Here is a 20,967-nt window from a genome sequence, read left to right as displayed (position 1 = left end):
AGGGGAGGGGAGATACTAACCTTGAGGAAGAAATGCATCAACAACACCACAAAAAGCTTCGAAGACGAACGGAAATGGCAGCTAGAGGGAAGAGACGCACACGGAGGAAGAAGGAAGAGAAGAAAAGCAAGAAGGCGGAAAGGTGGGGACTGTGATGGGTGCGCTTCATTTTTAAAATTTTAAACAAGGACAATTTTGCCCATTCACATAATTGTTGGGTGCACCAGCAGTGTTGGATGCACCTAGCATGTCCCAAAAGGTTGGAGATCAGAATTCTGTATATCAAGCCCAATTGCCTTCACAGGTTTCGCTCCAGGAATTGGCCCAACTTCAATGGCCCAACAAAAGAGATGGGCCACAGGATTGCTTGAGATCTTCTGTTGCAAGCATTGCCCTATTATTAGCACACTTTTTCGTAAGCTTACTTTAAGACAATGCTTCGCATATATGTGGATTATCAATTGGGGCATGTGACCAACCTTTGAAGTATGTTATGCCCGTCTCCTTGCATATTGCATCATCACCAACTCCAATTTCTTGCCCCAGGTAAGCATAAAAAATTTATATTGAAAACAAAACAAACTAAATGAATATGAATACATAACAAAACAAAAAATGTATAAGAGATTGTGCTCCTATCTCTTTATATTTTGTTCAGGGATATCATACACAAAGATTTCTTTAAAAATAATAAAGATAGTGTAACATTGTTAATTTAATGACTACTAACTTAAAGAGAGATAAATATAATTTTTTTCCTTATATTTTTAATGAACATGCAAGTATCTAGAGCTATAAATTTATATACACACGATGATACAATCTTATATTTTGTTTAGATCCAATTCCCTAGGTCAACAATATTATATCATGTTTATATTTATTATATAAATGACGTTAACTTAGTATATATATTGTTCAATCCAGGACCAAGGCATATGTATTCCCGCTGCTTTTCTAGTAATTTACAAGATATATACTGTATCAGAATATTTGGCAGAAGGACAATAAATTCGAGCATGGTGGAACAATAAAAGAATGTCAAGAATAACACCCATGAATGCTGGCTTTTGTGCATTTCTTAGTGTCCTACTTAAGTTGTTAAGAATATTTGAAACTGTGTTTGACATAATAAAGAAAGATTTACCCCCAGCTGAGGATGTTGGAGATGATAAGGATGCTGGAAGGTACACCTTCGATGAGTCCCTAGTTTTCTTGCCAGGCACTACCATTTTGTTGTTGCAACTGACAACAATGTTTATCAAGTTATTAGGGTTGCAACCAGCAGTGCCAACTCCGAGTGGGAATGGAAGTGGACTAGGTGAGATTTTCTGTAGTGTTTATTTGATGATTTGCTATTGGCCATTTCTGAGAGGACTATTTAAGACAAGAAAGTATAGAATTCTCCAGTCCACAATATTCAAATCAGTTATCTTAACATCTCTCTTTGTACACCTATGTCGAAGGATCATTACTAGTTGATGGGGTTTAGAAACATGGATAAGCCATCATTTGAAACACCAGATAAAAAGTTACATTTGAAGAATAAATGCTTTGTACTTTCAACTTTCACCCCACATATTTAATTTACACATCATGTCATCACTACTAATTATATTATGATTAGCTAGATTCTGAAGATTGAGTATCTGACCCAGATCTGTACATTTCATTCACATCTTTTTGAAAAAATTTCTAATACCCTATTGGTGAGATGGTTGTGTTGTACTGATTGATATATAGATGAAAGAATCTACTTTCTACTCCTATCATTCTACAACTAAAAGTAATAAAAATATCAATTTTGATGCTTCACTGATACAATTGATTGATATAAACAATATATTTATAACAAACACACTCAAACAAAAATATAACAAATTTCTTCTAAAACCTAACTAAATGAGATACTTATCCATTATCTATTATTATTAAAAGTCAAATACAGAAATATCAATACTAATGGACCTAAGGATAAGAAATGAATTGTAACACACACACACACACACACACACACACATAAGGATAAGAAATGAATCGTAACACACACACACACACACACACACACACACACACATATATATATATATATGATGTAACTCTATCTCTATCAATAATAGAAATTATAGAATTAAGAATTGCAGATACAATAAAATTAAACAAATTAAAGTAAATAATACGATTTTAGTCTTATTATTTAGTTGTAGCATGTATCTTCCTCGTAATGAATAAGAACACGAGAAGTATCTTCCCACAATAAAAACAATAATCTCGTTACTAATAATATACAACACAAGAAACAAAAACTAATGTAGATTAATATACTAAAAGTACCGTATAATATTAGGATTGACTTATGAACCAAATTATGATTTCTGATACCAAAGAGACACGAAAACTCAACCAATATTCAAACCAACATTTTGTACAAGTAGGAGGCCTCATCTATGTTAAACTTAAAACACTACTAAAAAAGGACTTTCCACGACGCGGTTTTTACGACGGTCGTGACGCAAACGTCTTAAAAATATATCCGGTGGCATTTTTGTAATTTGAAGCTACTATATGAAGACGGTGTTACTCAAATCCGTCTTAAAATTACTTGTTCAATGACGGGTACTGCAATACCATTGTAGAAAGCGCAATGACATTTATTTTATAAAATAAATTATTTTATTTAAAATGATTTAAGACGGTGCGGATATGCACCGTCTTTGAAGTCAAGAGAGAACACGACGATGATTTTATAAACACCGTCTTTAATTGGTTTAATTAAAATTAAAACATAATGCCCGTGTATCTTTATCTGCTCTTACTTTTCACTCCAAAGGTTCTAGTTCGAAAGAAGTTTGGTGCTTGTAGGTGAACGACTCGAAGTTGCTCTGCACCGGAACGATGTCGTCAGCGGTGGCGGAACTTTTCTGCTCCGACTTTGGATCCATGGTCGCGTAATCTAGATCTATGTAAGGAACTGGTTCGATTTCGGAGAACAAGTACTGAGACGAATTTAGATCTGTCTTCGGATTAGGTAGCAGCCAGGACGCGGTCTCGGCCTCCTCGGTGCTAACGTGAGCGTCAGCGTTGGCGTCGGAGACCTTGACTGAGTTTATGGACTCGAAGAACGACGTGACAGGGATGCGCTCGTGGCGGCTGGCGAGGGGGTTGGCGGAGTGGATATCGCGGTTGCAGGCGAGGCAGAGAGCGGCGACACCTACATCTACGTCTACCTTGTCGAGGAGGTTCCTAATGATTCCGCCGCCGCTGGTGGCCTCTCCAAGAAGCTCAAAGGCTCCTCTCATCTCTCCTCTCAAAGCCTCCTCTGAAATGCTCAAATGGAGGAAGGAGTTTGGTGTCGACACCATCACGGAGGTACTTGTAACAACAATGTTTTGTGGGGCTTGAGGGGATTTGTTTATTATATTATTGTATGCTATTGCTTTACTTGTTGGCAGTTTTTTTTTTTTTTTGCAAGTTTCTTTTCTCTTTTTAACTCTTTTGTGCCCTTTATACCAAGATTTTGGATTCAAAGAAATTGATGAAGTCTTGCAATATTATCCCCAAGGACATCATAGAGTGGACAAAGATGGAAGACCAATGTACATAGAGAGATTAGGCCTCCTTGTGGAGTCTCTTCGTGGAGTCAAAGACATCTTAGTGATAGTCCCTACAAGAACAGTCAGTGTGGTCCATGATGTTCTCTTGATTTCTAAGTCACAAATAGGTGACTTTTATACCATTTTCTCTGCACTTTCCTTTGGTTCAAACAAAAATTGGTGATCAGTGATCCACTGAAATTTCTAAAACTATTATGAGAAAAGTTTACTAATTCTTTAGACTTTATGGGATAGCTCATAGTTTCCCTTATTACTAGGATTTATTGGATGTGTTACTCTATGCTTTTTCATAATTCATGGTCTAATGTTAACTTTTAAAATTGTTATTGTTGTTATTTCTATCTTATTACACACTAGCTTTACTAGGCTCTTGAAATGAGTTGACTGATTCTATTATTGTCATGTATTAATTACTCATTATAGTGATTAAATCAATCAATTGTTAAGGCTCTAGAATGGCAGTGTAAGGTCCGAGAGTAATTCATCATGTTCTTTGTAGTTAAATTTTTGCTTAATTAACAATATGTCAATGAATAAGTATTTAGGTATAATTATGTTTGTTATGGAAAAGAAATTTCTTCATTTCTAAGGCAGAGAGATGCTTCATGCTAATGCTGTAACAGTCGTAACTATTAATAAATAAATAATACAGTAATAAGTTAATAAATAAATAGGTATGGCGCCTTACGAGGTATTGTATGGTAGAAGATGTAGGACACCTTTATGTTGGGTAGATTCCAGTGAGAGCATTGCCTTAGGACCTGAGGTAGTTCAACAGACCACTGAAAAGGTTAAGTTGATCCAAGAAAGGATGAGAGCAGCCCAAAGTAGGCAGAAGAGCTACTATGATAAGAGAAGAAAGGATCTTGAATTTGCTATAGGTGATCATGTATTTCTGAGAGTCACTCCGTGGACTGGGGTTGGTAGGGCGTTGAAGTCCCGTAAGCTCACATCTAGATTCATTGGTCCCTTTGAAATCCTAAAGCGTGTCGGCCTAGTTGCGTATTAGGTGGCTTTGCCACCATCTCTCAAATCTCCACAGTGTCTTCCATATCTCTCAGCTCAGAAAATATGTCCATGATCCGTCGCACGTGATCGAATTGGATAATGTCCAAGTGAAAGAGAACTTGACATATGAAACACAACCACTGAGGATTGACGATCGTATGGTTAAGTAGCTAAGGGGGAAAGAGATTCCCTTGGTCAAAGTAGTATGGGGAAGTGCTTCGGGCGAGGATGCCACCTGGGAACTAGAGGGTCAGATGCGTGATGCATATCCTACCTTATTCGATACTGGTAAGTTTCAGGGACAAAACCTTTTTTTTAGGGGGGTGGAATTGTAACAGTCGTAACTGTTAATAAATTAATACAGTAATAAGTTAATAAATAAATAAATAAATAAGTAAAAAAAAATATAATTAGGTCATAAATCTCCACTATATAAACCAAATGTTAACCTAGAGTAGCTTTTACAAAACACTTCTGTCCTTTTTTCTTTTCTGACGCACAAGAACCCTAGCAGAATAACCAGAGGAGGAGCTCTAGAGAGCACCAGAGACGCCACCATTGCTAACAGAGAACATTTAAGCGACTACCTTGAGGTAAGGGATGAGTTACTCACGCTTGGGAATTAGAATGAACATGTGTAAGGATCCCTAGAGGGTCAATTTTTGGGTTATTTTGGGGTGTTTATGAATTTAATTATGTTTTCATGTTTAATCGCGGATTGAGTGTGTTTGATGAACCAATTGGTGTTTTGTTGCGAGTTTGTTGTAGAATTGATGTGTTCATGTGTTAGGTGTGTACCTTAGGAATTAGAATTCCTTATAATTAGCATAAAAATTGTGTGGTGGTGATTTTGTTTATACTAGATATGTTGGCCTTTCAATCTTGTTCTTTTTATTTTTTTTTATTATTTTTTTTCACACCGCAGTGTATATGTGTACATATATATTGATACTATTTTTTTTTACAAACTTTATATTTTATTTCACGTGGGTGATTTCTTGTCATGAAATTCATATGTGTAGGGATTGTTGGATAATTGAATTGGCTAAAATCATTAAAAGAAATTAACTAAAGTTGTATTCACATTGTAATTAGGCATTTTCTTGATGTTGGTAACTTAGTTGAAATATATTTAGAATATAGGTATACATGTTGTTCATAGAAATCAATATGAGTATATATATTTTATTGTTATATATATAATTTGTATTTACTTAATGATATATTTGATATTATTGTGATTATTTTATATTAATATATATTTAATACTTTTTATATGTTATATATATATATATATATGTTGTTATATATATATATATATATATATTGAATATAATATACTTATATATATATTTTATGTGTATTTTATAGTTACTTGTTTATAAGCCTTGAAGTTAAATATTGTATGTTATTATTATTATTATACATTGTTATTTAATTGTTGAGTATATTTTGTAATTAGTTAAAGTGTGAAATGTTAAACTTTAGACATAAAATATGGTTGTGAATGAGTGTGTGATTGATATTTGTAGTGATATTACTTGTCATGTGAGTTATGAGTTATACAGTAACCCGACCAGTGTTTACCTTGAGAGAACTTTTATGCGCAGTGTTAAAGGAAATTGTAGGATTCCTAGTTAGGATCCTGAAGGGTTAAACTATAGCGCAATTTGTTAAATATGTTTGAAATATAAGAGTGAGGTCGTGGGTATTATATAACTCATAAATAGTGTCTGCATGTAAAAAAATTTTTTTAGGGGTTGGACCTGAATCAGGAAGGTGAGGCCCAAACGGATTCTTCGGAGTCTAGGCCTTGGGGGTAAAGATACTCGGTTTGAGTGCTCCTTTAAGCCCATGTTGATCCCATGTGGTTGGAGCATTCTCGCAAAACAGAGTAACCCTGACTGGTCACCTTATGATGTTACTTAGTGAGAGTGACCGAGTATACCCATTGTGTGGTGTGCTTTGTCATGTACTCCTAAGCGCCCCAGTGTTGTTTTTCACTGACATGGTATCACATTGCATATAGACTTGAGTCTTAGTATAATTGTTGCATAACGCTTGTGTTTGAATTTCATTGAGTTAACAATTGTGGTTGATGTTATTTTATGGAGTGTATAAACTTGAATGGGTGTGAATAATGTGTGCGATTTTGTGCAGTAATGTTATTTATATAAATTCAGCTTTAAGTATTATATGTTTCACATGCTCTAATATTTTATTATATACGAATGTGATAACTCACTCCCGGTGTGTGTTTGTGTTTGGGCTGATTGCCACTTTGTTTCAGGTGAGCCTTCATATGATGAGTCACATGCTAGAGATGGAGAGACTTAGTCTGTGATAGGGATATGCTCTGATAAGTGTGACATTGGGGCATAGGATTTTACTTCGCATATTATGATTTTCACATGTTATGATTTACTGAATGATATAATTGCGTTATACTTTTCTACTTTAGTTTCTTTTTATTATTTATTTAGAGTGGACGACCTTGTTTTGAGTCGAGATAATCTTACCTTTTATTAAAAAAAAATTCTATTATGTTTTCACTAAGTGGATGTGAACCTTTATCCTTTTGAATTGATTTAAATTAAATGTGTTTAAAAAGAAAAATTATTAATTAATTTTGCATGTTTTTTTCCTTCTTTTATTATTATGTGTTTATAATCTTTTAATTAAATTTTGTATGATTTATTTAATTAGTTAGTTATAATTGTAAGGGTAGAGGGTATCACAAATGCTGCCATGATCCAAACCAAAGAAAATTACTACTATTGATATCTGACCAAGGCTATTGTTGTTGTTTGGAATTATATTACAAGCCTTTATTTATGGTCAATTTGATACACAATTGGGTATGCAATTTAATATTGAATGATTCTAGTATCTATGGTCAAAACCTTGCATAACTCTCATACTCTGTATTGGCTGAACCATATGCACAGAGCCATGCTTTTCACATGAACAAGGACTTAAAATGTAGAAATTATCTATATGTCTCTAGGCTTTATAATGATTGCAAAAAATTGTAATTCTACACATCAAATAAAACTTTCATTGATTATTATCTAAATGCATGTCACTTATAATTTAGAATTTACATTCAAAGAATTAATTATTGTTTATTTAATTACTTTTTAGCTAAGGTTATTATGTATCACTTCCATTGGCATTCACTGAAATATATGTAATTTGCTCTAGACTATTTTATGTCCCTAAATAACATAAATGTGGTGAAAAATCCTATTGAAAGTCATTATTTTCTTTTCTTCAAATAGACACAACAATAATTTCTTGATCTTAATTACTTTATTGTGTTAGCTGATGCACTGAATGCTGCAAGGCTTGAATCTAGTTTGAGACTACGGGGAGAGACTAATAATGAAAAGAAAATGGCCAGATTTAACTACGATGGTGTTTGGCTTGTTACTAGCACTTTCTTATACTCATGACGTTGTTTAATATTGATTAGCTTCTAACTTATGGGATTATTTGTAGCTTGTTACTAGCACTTTATTTATATTTGCAACCAATTGGCTACAGAGTGAGTTCTACAATCTCTATTTATATTTTTTAATTTTAATTTTTTTAAGTACGAACTTATAAGTCATGAAAATGTTAGAATCTTAATTGAATTAAAATTAAAAAATTACAAACTTACAAGAATTATAAATGAAAAAAATCAGAGAAGCTAAAATTGGAAAAACATCAACTTATAGATATTAAAATTAAAAAAAGAAACTTATAAAAATTATAAATGGAGAAACACTAATTTATCTGGAAAAAATAAATTTAAGCCTTATATAAATTCAAATAAACTGTATAATAGGACTAATAAATTAGAAAGGGAAAGTATATATTTTTCACCTTAGCAGTCTTTTTTGCAAGATATACTTGATGTACTCTTTCTTTCTAGTAGGTACCTATTGATGTTTTTGAAGGAATTACTGACGAAGGTGTTGCCAAAGTTGTTGATGGTTTGGCTCTCATAGTGGCTGATAGAAATAAGTCGATTGAAAAGATGAATAATTTGTATAAACTTTTTGTTGATTGTGATTGCACTCTTTTGGAAGTAAGCATTTGCAAGTTTTAGCCATGTGCACTTTATACATGCTTAACTTATGAATGTCTATAATGAAATTAATAATTTTTACATAACATGATAATATTGCATAACATCCCTTAGTCTTTGTTTTTTACTTTTAAATTGATCAATTTTTTATTTCTCTTACTGTCATAAAATTGCATCTTACAAGATTTAAATTGCAGCATATGGAGATTCTAAATCCATTATTCTAGAGGAGGAGAATGAGAAAAAGGAAACTACAGAAGAGAGACTGCTTCAACTGATAAATCATTTGAAAGTATTCAATCTTACCTTCTTCGTTGTTGTCAATAATATACTATGAAATTTGAGAAAACAATTTATATTTTCACTTTATTTCTTGTTTTGTAGAGTTAGTTTAGGAAATAATGAAAACTACAGCTCTGTGTAAGCATGTTTGTCATTTTGTTGACTAACCCTCTGCCCTTACTTAACTAATAATCAATTATCATGTAAATTTTCATTTAGTTTCATGGATATTTACTTATTTACGTGTTTATTGATGACACTGGCTAATTGTAACTAACCAATCTTAATAGATAGACCCTCAAAGTGATCCCTACCCATGTTTCCTTCTTTGTGCTCATCTGCCTCTAATGCCCTGCTGCCCTTGCCTTTTTCTTCCTAAAGTACACCTTTTGATGAGTGGGAGTTTAATTCTTATCCTCACACTCAATTAACCTTATTTTTACATTTCATTAATAGATTAATAAGGTTTTTTTAAAAAAAAAATTAACATCTACTCATCCTAACCGTTAAATGTGAATTTTTTGTATTCTATTTGGGAATTCTTTCAATATGATAAATTGCAAAAATATGATACCTCTATTTTATACTTAATTGCTATCTTATTACGGCATCCAAGCAAGATGCTTGTATATTTATATTTTGGTGGAGTTCTCTGTAATTAATGCCTTTGAGTTTGTGGTACAGGACGCGCTGAGGAACTCTCAAAAGCAAAACAGGGCCTCAAGAAGCTTAAAGAACAACTGAGTGAAAATTACCTTGTTGGATTGATTAGGAAGTGTTGCACATTGGATCAGGTAGGACTATTTTACTCACAACTTTTCATTGTCCACTGCAGCTAACCAAACTGGTTTTTCTGAGTGATGAATGTGAGTCATTTTATATGGTTAGTGTCAATAGGGCCATGTTGTTGTTACATTTCTGGATGCAATTTTGAGCAAAAGTGTAACTACACAGAATCCTAATTAAAAAATCTCTTAAGTTAGCCTTGAGTCGAACTCTTCCCTAGTTTTTCTTCGGTATGATTTGTCATTGTTATTTGCTCTCCTTCTTACTTGTTTAACAAATATTTGATGACTTAGATTAGTTAGTTTTATGTAGTCTTTTTTTGTTTTTTTAAATTTCAGTTTAAAATCTATAAATACTAATTTGTGGAATTTTTAAATATTTCTTGTAGTGTTTTTTTGTTTGTTCAACTTCTCTTTATGTATGTTGTAAGAGATAATATCATCAATCCTGTCAAAGACGAGGTACTTGATCCTCTTAATTTTTCTAAAAAATAATTATTTAATTTAAGAATTTGTCTTAGAAATTATAATAACTTTATATAAAAAATTATAATAACTTGTATTTTGTATGAAATTGTTTAGGGAATTTTTATTTTGTTAATCTCTTGTAATTAATATTAAAATTTATTTATAAAATTAATATTTAAATGATAAAATAAATATAAATAATTTGTGAACCTCGTATTTTGATTTAATCTATCATTTAAATATTTATTTAATAAATAAATTTTACTATTAATATTAATTACAATCATGTTAATATAAATTATTTTTAATTATTTATATTTTTTCTGATGGGATATCATTCAGAAAAAATATGAATAATTAAAAATAATATTTAATTCAAGAACGGTGCTTACGTAAATATCATCTTTGAAAGTAAACATTGTAAGACTATGTTTACGTAAATACCGTCTTAGAAATCTTACTTTCAAAGATGATGTTGACGTAATCACCGTCTTTGAAAGTTGCTTCCTTTCTAAGACGGTATTTTTTTACCTGTCGTTAAAAGGTTTAACTTTTGTGAGTTTCTACGACAGTCAACGACCATTGTTGTATCGTGTTTTTTACCGTATTAGAAAAGTAATTTTATAATAGTGAAACAAGTCTCATAAGCTAATAAGGATCTTTAAAAGTGAGAAAAACTTAAGTATTTTAAGGACTTGAAAGCAATAAATTATTTTTAAAAAACCTCTAATTGCTTGCCGTCATTTGTATGACTCGTGCATCAACAAAGCGACAGGCTAACTCATATATGATAGCATCACCATTTTTCTCTTTAATTATCTATAGTTATATATAAAAACTGTCCAGAAATTAGACAAATGCCCCCATTTTATATCAACTTATTTTACCTTAAATTTTCTCTCTCTTTCTTTGCATTTTGCAGTTTGTTCTATATTTTATGCCAAAAAAATTTAAAAGAAAAAAAGGTCATTACACTGCAAGAAATGCCTAGAAGCCACCCTTGCAACTCGTCAATTTATCTCGTGTACGATTAAACCATAAACTTACCTCGATCATGTTACATGTGCAACTTATCTCATGAAAATTCTTGGTTACAAAATTTGCAATTAGTGTTCAAAACTTCAAATAGTAGTTAATTCTCCATCACCAACTCTTATTATTTTGACAATGTTATTCAAATGTGTAAGTTTAATTAACAGATAACTCACATGCAAGCAAAATGATTCCTTTAAACCACATGGGAGTAGTTGAGACAACGATCTGAATAACAGTGTGTTATTTGGAATTTACCCAAAATATCTCAATTTACTTTGTAGTTAAGGCTAGTTAAGAAATCGCGAGGGGTGAAATTACGTGAAAAAAAATATTTGAATCGGCAGAAAATGAAAGAGGTTAAATGCACAGTATTGGCATATATACTTGTGATTCATTGCACTTCAACTTTTTCTAAACGAATCTTAATTAATGACAAGTTAGGTCTAAATATATTGTTTTCGTTGGTCATTTGTGTATAGAAGGGAAGTCACTTTGGCAACTAGTTTCTCTTACATATTTTGTTACTTTTGTTTGTTTGGAAAATAAATTAGAAATAAATGTTGTTTTTGTTACGTATTTATTAGTGCATTTTTTCCTTAATTGAGAATAAAGTATGCCCAACATGAAAGAAAATCTTGCATCAAAATAGAGGTGGAGGATATATATGCTATATACGTCTTTGATCAATCCCTTTTAGCAACAATTTGTGACCCGTGAGGTCTGAATACTTTTGAAAACTTATATGGACCGCAAAGTGTGTGTTTCTATATAACCTCTAGCTGTCCTGCATGCCTGCCACTACTACATCGCCTAGTGTGTGTTTCTATATAACCTCTAGCGGTCCTGCCTGCCACTACTACATCGCCTAGTGTGTGTTTCTATATAACAAATGGACCATATATCTTGTGTTGAACAATCGTGGCTAATAATTTATGTACCTAATTTTATCACATTTTTTGAGTGACATGTAACGATCTCTTGCTTTGTATCTTTTATATACGTATATATGGGATTCTAAAACCTCTAGATGACCAATGACAAGTAAGTAGAAAATGGGTGCAAACAAACTAACAATAAAACCTCCAATAATTGAGCTTCTGGCATAATAATAACAACAAAGAAGCATCTAGGACCAGCCAGTAAATGTTGTCATTTTTTGTCTCTTACTTGAAAGGGGGATCAACTAAGTTTTTTTTTTATGAGCAAAGGCAGAACATCCATTTATTAATTTTGATGATAAAAAAATCCATTTATTTGTTATAAATAACACCTTGGTTGATGATAATATATTATCATATACACACACCTTTTACGTATCACCTTAGTTTTCAATGGCCAACCAAAACTCTCTGCCCCTCTATGAGAAATTCTGGTACAAGCACAATTACAAAAGGGTAACGGAAAGCTTGCTTTCAGTCCTCCTCTTATGGTTGCTTGGTTACCGTGTTATCTCTATCAACAACTACTCTTTCCCTTGGTTTGTTGCCTTTTTATGTGAGTCGTGGTTCACCATCTCTTGGTTTTTAGCCCTAACCACTCAATGGAGTCCAGCAGTAACCAAAACCTACCCAGATCGTCTCTTGCAAAGGTATCTAATTATTTACTCCCTTTGCTAAAAACCGATTGCTGGCATAAATATTAAGTTTATATGGTATATATATATATATATATATATATATATATATATATATATATATATATGATTTACTATCAATGTAATTTATTTATTTATTTTTATACGATTTAATCGCACAAGTTGAAACATATGACCTCATGCATGCTACTCTAATCTCCCACCACTAGGCTGACCTAGTGAATCATATACTCCTAATTAACTCATAATATTTACACTAACTGGTGCCATGCTGAACTAATAACAAGGAACAACTGGACAAGCCAAAATATATGGAATTTTTTTTTAGTGTATAATGCATTCATTGTTATAATTGATTGTGCATGTATTCCTTTAATTTGATGCTGATCATTGGTGAGTTTTGTGAGCAGTGTGCAAGAGCTTCCGCCAGTGGACTTGTTTGTGACAACAGCAGATCCTGAACTTGAACCACCGATTATCACAGTGAACACTGTGTTATCTCTGTTGGCACTTGATTACCCAGCTCACAAGCTAGCTTGTTATGTTTCTGATGATGGTTGCTCCCCTCTTACCTTCTACGCTCTTCAGGAAGCCTCTAAATTTGCAAAATTTTGGGTACCTTTTTGTAAGAAGTACGAAGTCCAAGTTAGAGCTCCACTCAGATATTTCTTTGACAAACCTGAGGTCTCTACAGCCAACAACACGCCAAAGTTCAAACAAGAATGGTTAAAAATGAAGGTAAGTTCCATAATTATATCATAATGTTATATACATAGATATATAATATATCTATTCCTTTAAAAAAAATAGATATATAGTAAATTTTATATAAAAGTTGAGGACAAAGGACAAAGAAATAGAAGCAATCTATAAAAGTTTTATGGTTAAATTAATAATTTTCAGTCCGGTCATGCACGTGAGATTATTTTTTATTGTAGATATTTTGAATTAAAAAATCTCATATTCAAGTTTTTACATAAGAACTAAATTATTAATTTAACTTAGGTTTTCTTTCACCATGTATAAACTTCTAAACGGTTTTGCCTCGTTGTGTGTTGGCACTTGGCAGGATATGTATGATCAACTTAGCCGCAAAATAGACTTGGATTCTTTTACAAAATCAAATCCATGTCTTGGAGAATTTGCGACTTTCTCAAACACTGAGAGGACAAACCATCCGTCCATAATTCAGGTATATATAACTACAAGGCTACTACATACTCCATTATTTACATCACGTGTGCTGAAGTTTTGGACGATACCAATAATAAATGTTATTCTTTCAGTATTCATTTACATTATATATCTGGTTTATCTTGTCATAATTGTTTTTCAATAGTGTTTTTTTTATTTTGATTTGTTTATGGTGAAAAAAAAACTAGTATACAGATAAATAGTATTGTTACACTAAGTATCTCAGATATTCATATGCTACAATATATATTAGGCTGTTGTTAGTAACAATGTAACATACTAACATATCAGTGTTATTGGACTAAAATATTTTTTAGTCCTTATAAATATAATTTTTATTTAAATCTTTTAAAAATATATAAATTTTAATTTTCATAATTTTTTTAAAATAATTCATATAACATAATATGTATCTAATCATTAATTTCATGTTACATTTCATGACATATATTTCGTGTTGTATGTCACATTAAGTAATGATAATTTTTTTCGATAATGATCAGAATTATAAATTTTGATGATTATCAAAATAAGAAAATAAAAAAATTGAAAGTAAATAAAATTAAATTTATAAGAAACAAAAAAAGAAATGATAAAATTACACCGTGTAATTTTAGTCAATTATTATATCATTCAACAACTTTTAATTAAATAATTTTTTTAAAAATTTATTATTTGATTGAAAATTTCTTTCGCATAGATTATATGTATAAAATTTCATATTAATTCAAAATTATTTGTCATTTCGTTCATATAATTAAAATTGATATAATATAAATTTTTTAAAATATATTAAAATATAAATAATTTGATTAACTTCTAAATATTTAATTTAAACAAAATTTAACATATGCAATCTCGATAATATATAAATGTAACTCAATTATTGGATTAATAAAAATTATATTATATATCAAATTATAGAATAATGTAATTTGATCATTTCTCGATAAAAATATATTAAAGTTGTATATATTATCTTTATTCATCTTATTCTGTCCTATACTAGTAAGAAATAAAAAGAAAACGTATTTAATAAAACATATATATCTTACATTTATGAATTTGTAAGGTTATATGGGAGAACAATGAAAGCCTTGCAGATGGATTGCCTCATTTAATCTACATATCTAGAGAGAAGAGGCCAAAACAGCCCCATCATTTCAAAGCCGGTGCCATGAATGTGTTGGTGAGAATAATCTGAGTTTTTTTAGTTTAATTTCTCAAATGTGAATCTCACTTTATCAAACTATATATACTTTGGTTAGTTTAGTTCAATTTAAAGTACTAAAGTCACATGGTTAGCTTATTGTATGCACTAGCATATCCAGTTTTTAACTTCTTTTTCATTTTTATTATCTCTGCCATATGTTTTTCAACATAAACTACTAGCACCTTTTCAGTCATACATATTCTTTACTTTAATTCAACTTCGTCAATTATATTTCAGACAAGAGTTTCTGGGTTGATAACCAACGCTCCCTTTATGTTGAACGTGGATTGTGACATGATTGTAAGTAATCCAAAGATTGTTCTGCATGCGTTGAGCATTTTGCTTGATCCCAAGGGAGAAAAAGAAGTTGCGTTTGTTCAATGTCCCCAACAATTCTATGCTACATTGAAGGACGATCCTTTTGGGAACCAGATGACAATTTTGTTCAAGGTGATCGTTATTAAACATTAATCTTTATAGAAGAAAACTCTTTACGCTACAAAGATAAATATATGTGCTGTCACAAAATATTAAACTTTTTTACTAGCATATATAAGTTTTATAAGTCAATTCCTCACTTCTCAAAATAAAATTCCCTTTCTAAATAATGCAGAACTTGGCGCCCGGATTAGCTGGACTGCAAGGACCTTTCTACGGGGGAACAAACTGCTTCCATAGAAGAAAAGTTATTTATGGTCGTTCTCCGGATAACATTGAAAAGGGTACTTTGTTACTATACAGAGATATATTTATATTTTCATTGATTTCAATTGGAAGAGGGTACTTGTTACTAGACAAAGATATATTTATGTTTTATGGAGATAAATTACTACAAGAGTAATTCTAAAAGAATTATTTTACTTCCTCACTATTATTTTTTTAAAATTTAATTATTAAAATTAGTTAATTATTATATATATATATATATATATATATATATATATATATATATATATATAAAGAAGAGTATTTTAACAAGTATTCGTGAGTAAACTATTACTTTCACCCTTGAAGTTGTGAGGCATTGAATTTTTTTAAGATAATTTTACATACTAATTCAGATTAATAAATTAAAATTATTTTTTCTAGTTTTAAAATAAATTAAAACTATTTATCTTAAGTGAAAAAAGAGTATATTTTTTTATAATTAATTAAAAAATAATTATTAAGATTTATTTTTTTATATTTTATTACATATATTTATGCATTTTTGCATAATTCCAATTATCAACTTGTAATTAACAATTATGATATAACTCTTTATTTATTAAATTAATAAATAATATGACCTGTACGTGATAATAAAAATGTTATAATTTCAATTTTCATAATTTTATCTATAATTTCACAATTATAATGTTTATTTATAATTTATAATTAATAATTATAACAAAATGTTATAAAAAAATTAAAAAAATATTATATTGTATGTTGTAAAATTAATAAAATAAAAATAACAAAAGAGAGTATGAAAAGCAAAATGTATGACATGTGTTATGCATATTATACATGAAATTTTAGCTTAGAGAAAGAATGAAGCATTAAATATAATAGTAATTACATTAATTGATTTTTCTTAAAAAGGCATTAATGGTAGAATTTAAATAAGATAATGGTTTAAATTTTATTGATCATTGAAAATGGGATTATTGAACCCCATTTTAACCTTGGATCAAATAGATAAACCTTATAAAATAAATATGACATTAATTTTGTCCTTTAAAACTGCTAGTTTTTTGGTCTTCCGATCATAAACAGTGTGTTAATTTAGGTTATAACTCCTGGTACATACACCAAAGAACGTTTTTCATGTCATTCTTCTTGATCGAGATACTTTGAGGCATGCTTGATTAGATTAGTTTTTAGGAAAATTATTGCTTTCCAAAGGAAAAAAAAAAAAAAAAACTCTCTTGTTTGACTTTTGATTAGAAGTTGGTTTGAAAATAAAATAACCTACCTAATTTAAACGTTAAATTTCTTTTGATGGAAAGATCAACATGTTAAGCATATCTATACTGCCCATAGTTTATAAACATGAAAATGAAGCTCGTATTTGTGGTTATCCGTTTAAACCCATTCTGATTCTGACAGAGAATATCTTAGTTGACCAAATACAAGTTTGAATTTGAGAATTACCTAACTTTTTTAATCGGGATCTGGGTTAGGGACGGGGATGCCACTACCTATCCCATACTCATTCTCATACCCGTTCCGATCATGAAATTATTAAAATTTTATTAATTATTTGTTAATTTTTTTATAATTTTTACATAATTTAATATTATTTTCTTGATGATTTTTGTAGACAAATGTTCTCCAAATACAATTAGTTAAAAATAGATGTGTAATAATCAATTTTTTTAAAATCAGATTTTCAAAATAATTTTTTTACAAAAAAAATAATTACAACTGGGGACGGAGATACTCGATACCCGACAAGTACGGAGATAAGATAACAAAATTTAACCCGTCGGGTATTGGGAACAGGTACGAGTATATGTTGGGGAGTTGGGGTTGAGGACTGGGGAGACAATACTCATTTCCGCCCTGCCCCATTGTCATGTCTAATAATTTACTCTATTAATTTAATTTCTATTTATTATCTTACACATTCTAGCCAATTTTTCAGGAAGCGGCATATCAGACGAGGAATTCAAAGAAAAATTTGGGGCTTCAAAGGATTTTCTGAAATCAGCTGCTTTTGCTTTGAAAGGGAGGATATATTCGCCTAATGATATTAATATTTCGAATGTTGTTGACGTAGCAAGCCAAGTTGCCGGTTGTGGATATGAATATGGCACAGGATGGGGCAAACAGGTCTTAAAAATAAATATTTTAGAGAGTTTTTAGATCAATAATAATTCCTTTAAAAATATGCAACTAAACATGCACAATTCTTTCACTATTTAACTTTTGGAATTAGTTTTCACTATATATGTTTATACAACTACATATAATAAAGAAAGGAGTAAATTACATCAATATACCTTTAACTTTTATCAAATTACACATAATTCCACCATTTTAAATTTTCTTATACTAAATTTCCTTTAATTTTGAAAATATTATATTAACACTCTCTTATATGTTTGAAAATATTACACTGATATTCTCAATTCCCTCTTAAATCTTACATTAATATCCCCTATAAAGAGATGTGAATGTAATGATTAAAAAACATGAAATAATTATGTAATTACACCAAATTTGAAGAAATAATATTGTAATTTACTCCAAAGAAGAATAAATAATTTTTTTTAAAATAAATTACACTTTGAAGTTTTTTCAAATTATACACGATATCTTTTCTTTTATTCCCCTATACTAATTCATTAATTGTTTAAAAAATAATACATTGATATTCATTATACACTACACTAACCCATTAATTATTTTAAAAATATTAATTACATCATGAATTCATGTTAAGGAAGGTTATTAGAAACATTTTAAAAAAAATAAGGTATTGTGTATAATCTGAAAGAATCTCAAAAGACGTCAATATAATTTACTCTTTTCTTCAATATGTGTATGTTTGTATAAAGGACATATCTAGTAACAAGAAAAAGTTAAAAAAAAAATTCAAACTTCACTATTCAACTATATACACACATAAGGTTAAGATATTACTTTGTCATAAAATGCTAGAAAAAGAGTACTGCTACAAAATTCATTATTTTATCTTGAAAGAAAAAAAAAATCCTCATTAGTTTTTTGTCAAATTGATTGAAATGAAGTTGACGTTTTTTTCTTAAAAAAAATTTGAGGTGGGTTGGATATATGGATCAATAACAGAAGACGTACTCACCGGGCTGACCATACATGAGAAAGGTTGGAGATCAGAATTGTGTACACCAAGCCCAATTCCCTTCACTGGTTTTGCTCCAGGAGGTGGCCCAACTTCAATGGCCCAGCAAAAGAGATGGGCCACAGGAATGCTTGAAATCTTCATATGCAAGCATTGTCCTATTATTTCTTCCCTTTTCCGTAAGCTTACTTTGAGGCAGTGCTTAGCATATATGTGGATTATCAATTGGGGTCTGCAACCAGTCTTTGAAGTATGTTATGCATGTCTCCTTGCATATTGCATCATCACCAACTCCAATTTCTTGCCCCAGGTTAGTATACAAAAAATGTTGAAAACAAAACAAACGAATAACAAGAATACATCAACAAAACAAAAACTAATAATATCGTTCATTTTTCCAAGGTCCAGACAATTTTCTTTGAAATTGATGTTTAATATAGTACTACTACTATCTTTTAGTTAGGAAAACTACAAAAACATCTCTTATATAACAAATTATGCATACTTTTAATATTTGAGAAATATAAATTAGTGATATAATTTTTTATTGGTAGATAAAATTTACTTGTAACCTCTCTCTCTCTATATATATATATATGTGAAATGAGACCCCACCAGATAAAGAGTAAAACTCATATCATTACTTAATCTTACACAAATTCCACTTAATAATAGTTGGTATATTAAGAGATGGTGTTCCTATTATTTCTCTGTATATTTTATCTATAGGAATCATACACAACAGTTTCTTTTAAAATAACAAATATAGTAAAAAGTGATTAATGTAATGAGTGCTATATATATATATATATATGCAAGTATGTAGAGCTATAAATTTATATGCACATAATGATGCAACCTTATATTTTGTTTAGTTCCAAATTCGTAGGTCTAAGTTATATTATGTTTATATTTATTTCCAAAATATATAAATGAATGTTAATTATAACCTTGTATTTTGCTCAATCCAGGACCTAGGAATACGTATCCCTATTGCATTTTTTGCAATTTACAAGGTATATACTGTATGCGAATATTTGGCAGCAGGGTTATCAGTTCGAGAGTGGTGGAACAATCAAAGGATGTCAAGAATAACATCCATGAATGCTGGTTTTTGTGCATTTCTTAGTGTCCTACTCAAGTTGTTAAGAATATCTGAAACTGTGTTTGACGTAACAAAGAAAGACTTACCCCCAACAGGAAATGTTCTAGATGATAAGGATGCTGGAAGGTACACCTTCGATGAGTCCGTAGTTTTCTTGCCAGGCACTACCATTTTGTTGTTGCAATTGACAGCAATGGTTATCAAGTTATTAGGGTTGCAACCACCAGTGCCAACTCCGAGTAGGAATGGAAGTGGACTAGGTGAGATTTTCTGTAGTGTTTATTTGATGATTTGCTATTGGCCATTTCTGAGAGGATTATTTGAGACAGGAAAGTATAGGATTCCCATGTCCACAATATGCAAAGCAGCTATATTGACATGTCTCTTTGTACACCTATGTAGAAGGATCATTACTAGTTGATGGGGTTCAGAAACATGGATAAGCCATCATTAATAAATAAGGAAATGTTTGTTAATATATATAAAAATACCACAACAAAAAGTTGCCCCCTTTGATTTTAATTAAGATGTGTTTATGCCAAAAAATTTAAAAATAAATATACTATATCGTATTACATACGATTATTTTTTTATGTTTAGATAGTGAAACTAATAATATAATGATACTTTAAAGAAAAACTACTGATATAAAGATTTCTTTTTGTTTCTTTTTATCAATTTTTGATTGGATGATAAAGCTTTCACAATGCACTATTAAATCGCCTCTAATCACCACCAAATCTAATTTCATTGTACCTCCATAACCACATATAAAATGAACCAGAA

At 30.4% G+C, this 20,967-nt stretch overlaps 1 protein-coding gene and 1 pseudogene across 2 annotated transcripts; both read left to right on the top strand.

The window, feature by feature from the left end:
- The first annotated feature begins 333 nt into the window (after window positions 1-333).
- Window positions 334-1,492, top strand: LOC100796924 (cellulose synthase-like protein H2; annotated as a pseudogene).
- An 11,067-nt stretch (window positions 1,493-12,559) lies between these two features.
- Window positions 12,560-20,758, top strand: LOC100500469 (cellulose synthase-like protein H1). 2 transcript variants are annotated; one of them, XM_006592305.4, is made up of 9 exons: window positions 12,560-12,855; window positions 13,272-13,599; window positions 13,931-14,053; window positions 15,128-15,244; window positions 15,506-15,718; window positions 15,882-15,990; window positions 17,898-18,085; window positions 19,036-19,386; window positions 20,048-20,758. In XM_006592305.4, the coding sequence occupies exons 1-9, from the start codon at window positions 12,599-12,601 to the stop codon at window positions 20,600-20,602; spliced, it is 2,241 nt and encodes a 746-aa protein (XP_006592368.1). In that variant the 5' UTR covers window positions 12,560-12,598; the 3' UTR covers window positions 20,603-20,758. The 2 variants fall into 2 exon arrangements, with proteins under 2 accessions (XP_006592368.1, XP_006592369.1); XM_006592306.4 differs by lacking the exon at window positions 15,128-15,244.
- Window positions 20,759-20,967: the final 209 nt, after the last annotated feature.

Source organism: Glycine max, chromosome 12, assembly GCF_000004515.6.
Source record: "Glycine max cultivar Williams 82 chromosome 12, Glycine_max_v4.0, whole genome shotgun sequence".
In the NCBI taxonomy this organism is placed as follows: Eukaryota; Viridiplantae; Streptophyta; class Magnoliopsida; order Fabales; family Fabaceae; genus Glycine; species Glycine max.
Note: the sequence above shows the minus strand (reverse complement) of the source record. Positions and strands in the feature narration are given on the sequence as shown.

What these genes read in the sequence shown, in the direction of transcription:
- LOC100500469 (XM_006592305.4), top strand. Translation starts at nt 12,599, where the DNA reads ATGGCCAACCAAAACTCTCTGCCCCTCTATGAGAAATTCTGGTACAAG. An exon ending in AGATGACAATTTTGTTCAAG is followed by an intron (nt 15,719 to 15,881) that starts GTGATCGTTATT and finishes TAAATAATGCAG; the next exon opens with AACTTGGCGCCCGGATTAGC. An exon ending in GCACAGGATGGGGCAAACAG is followed by an intron (nt 18,086 to 19,035) that starts GTCTTAAAAATA and finishes AAAAAATTTGAG; the next exon opens with GTGGGTTGGATATATGGATC.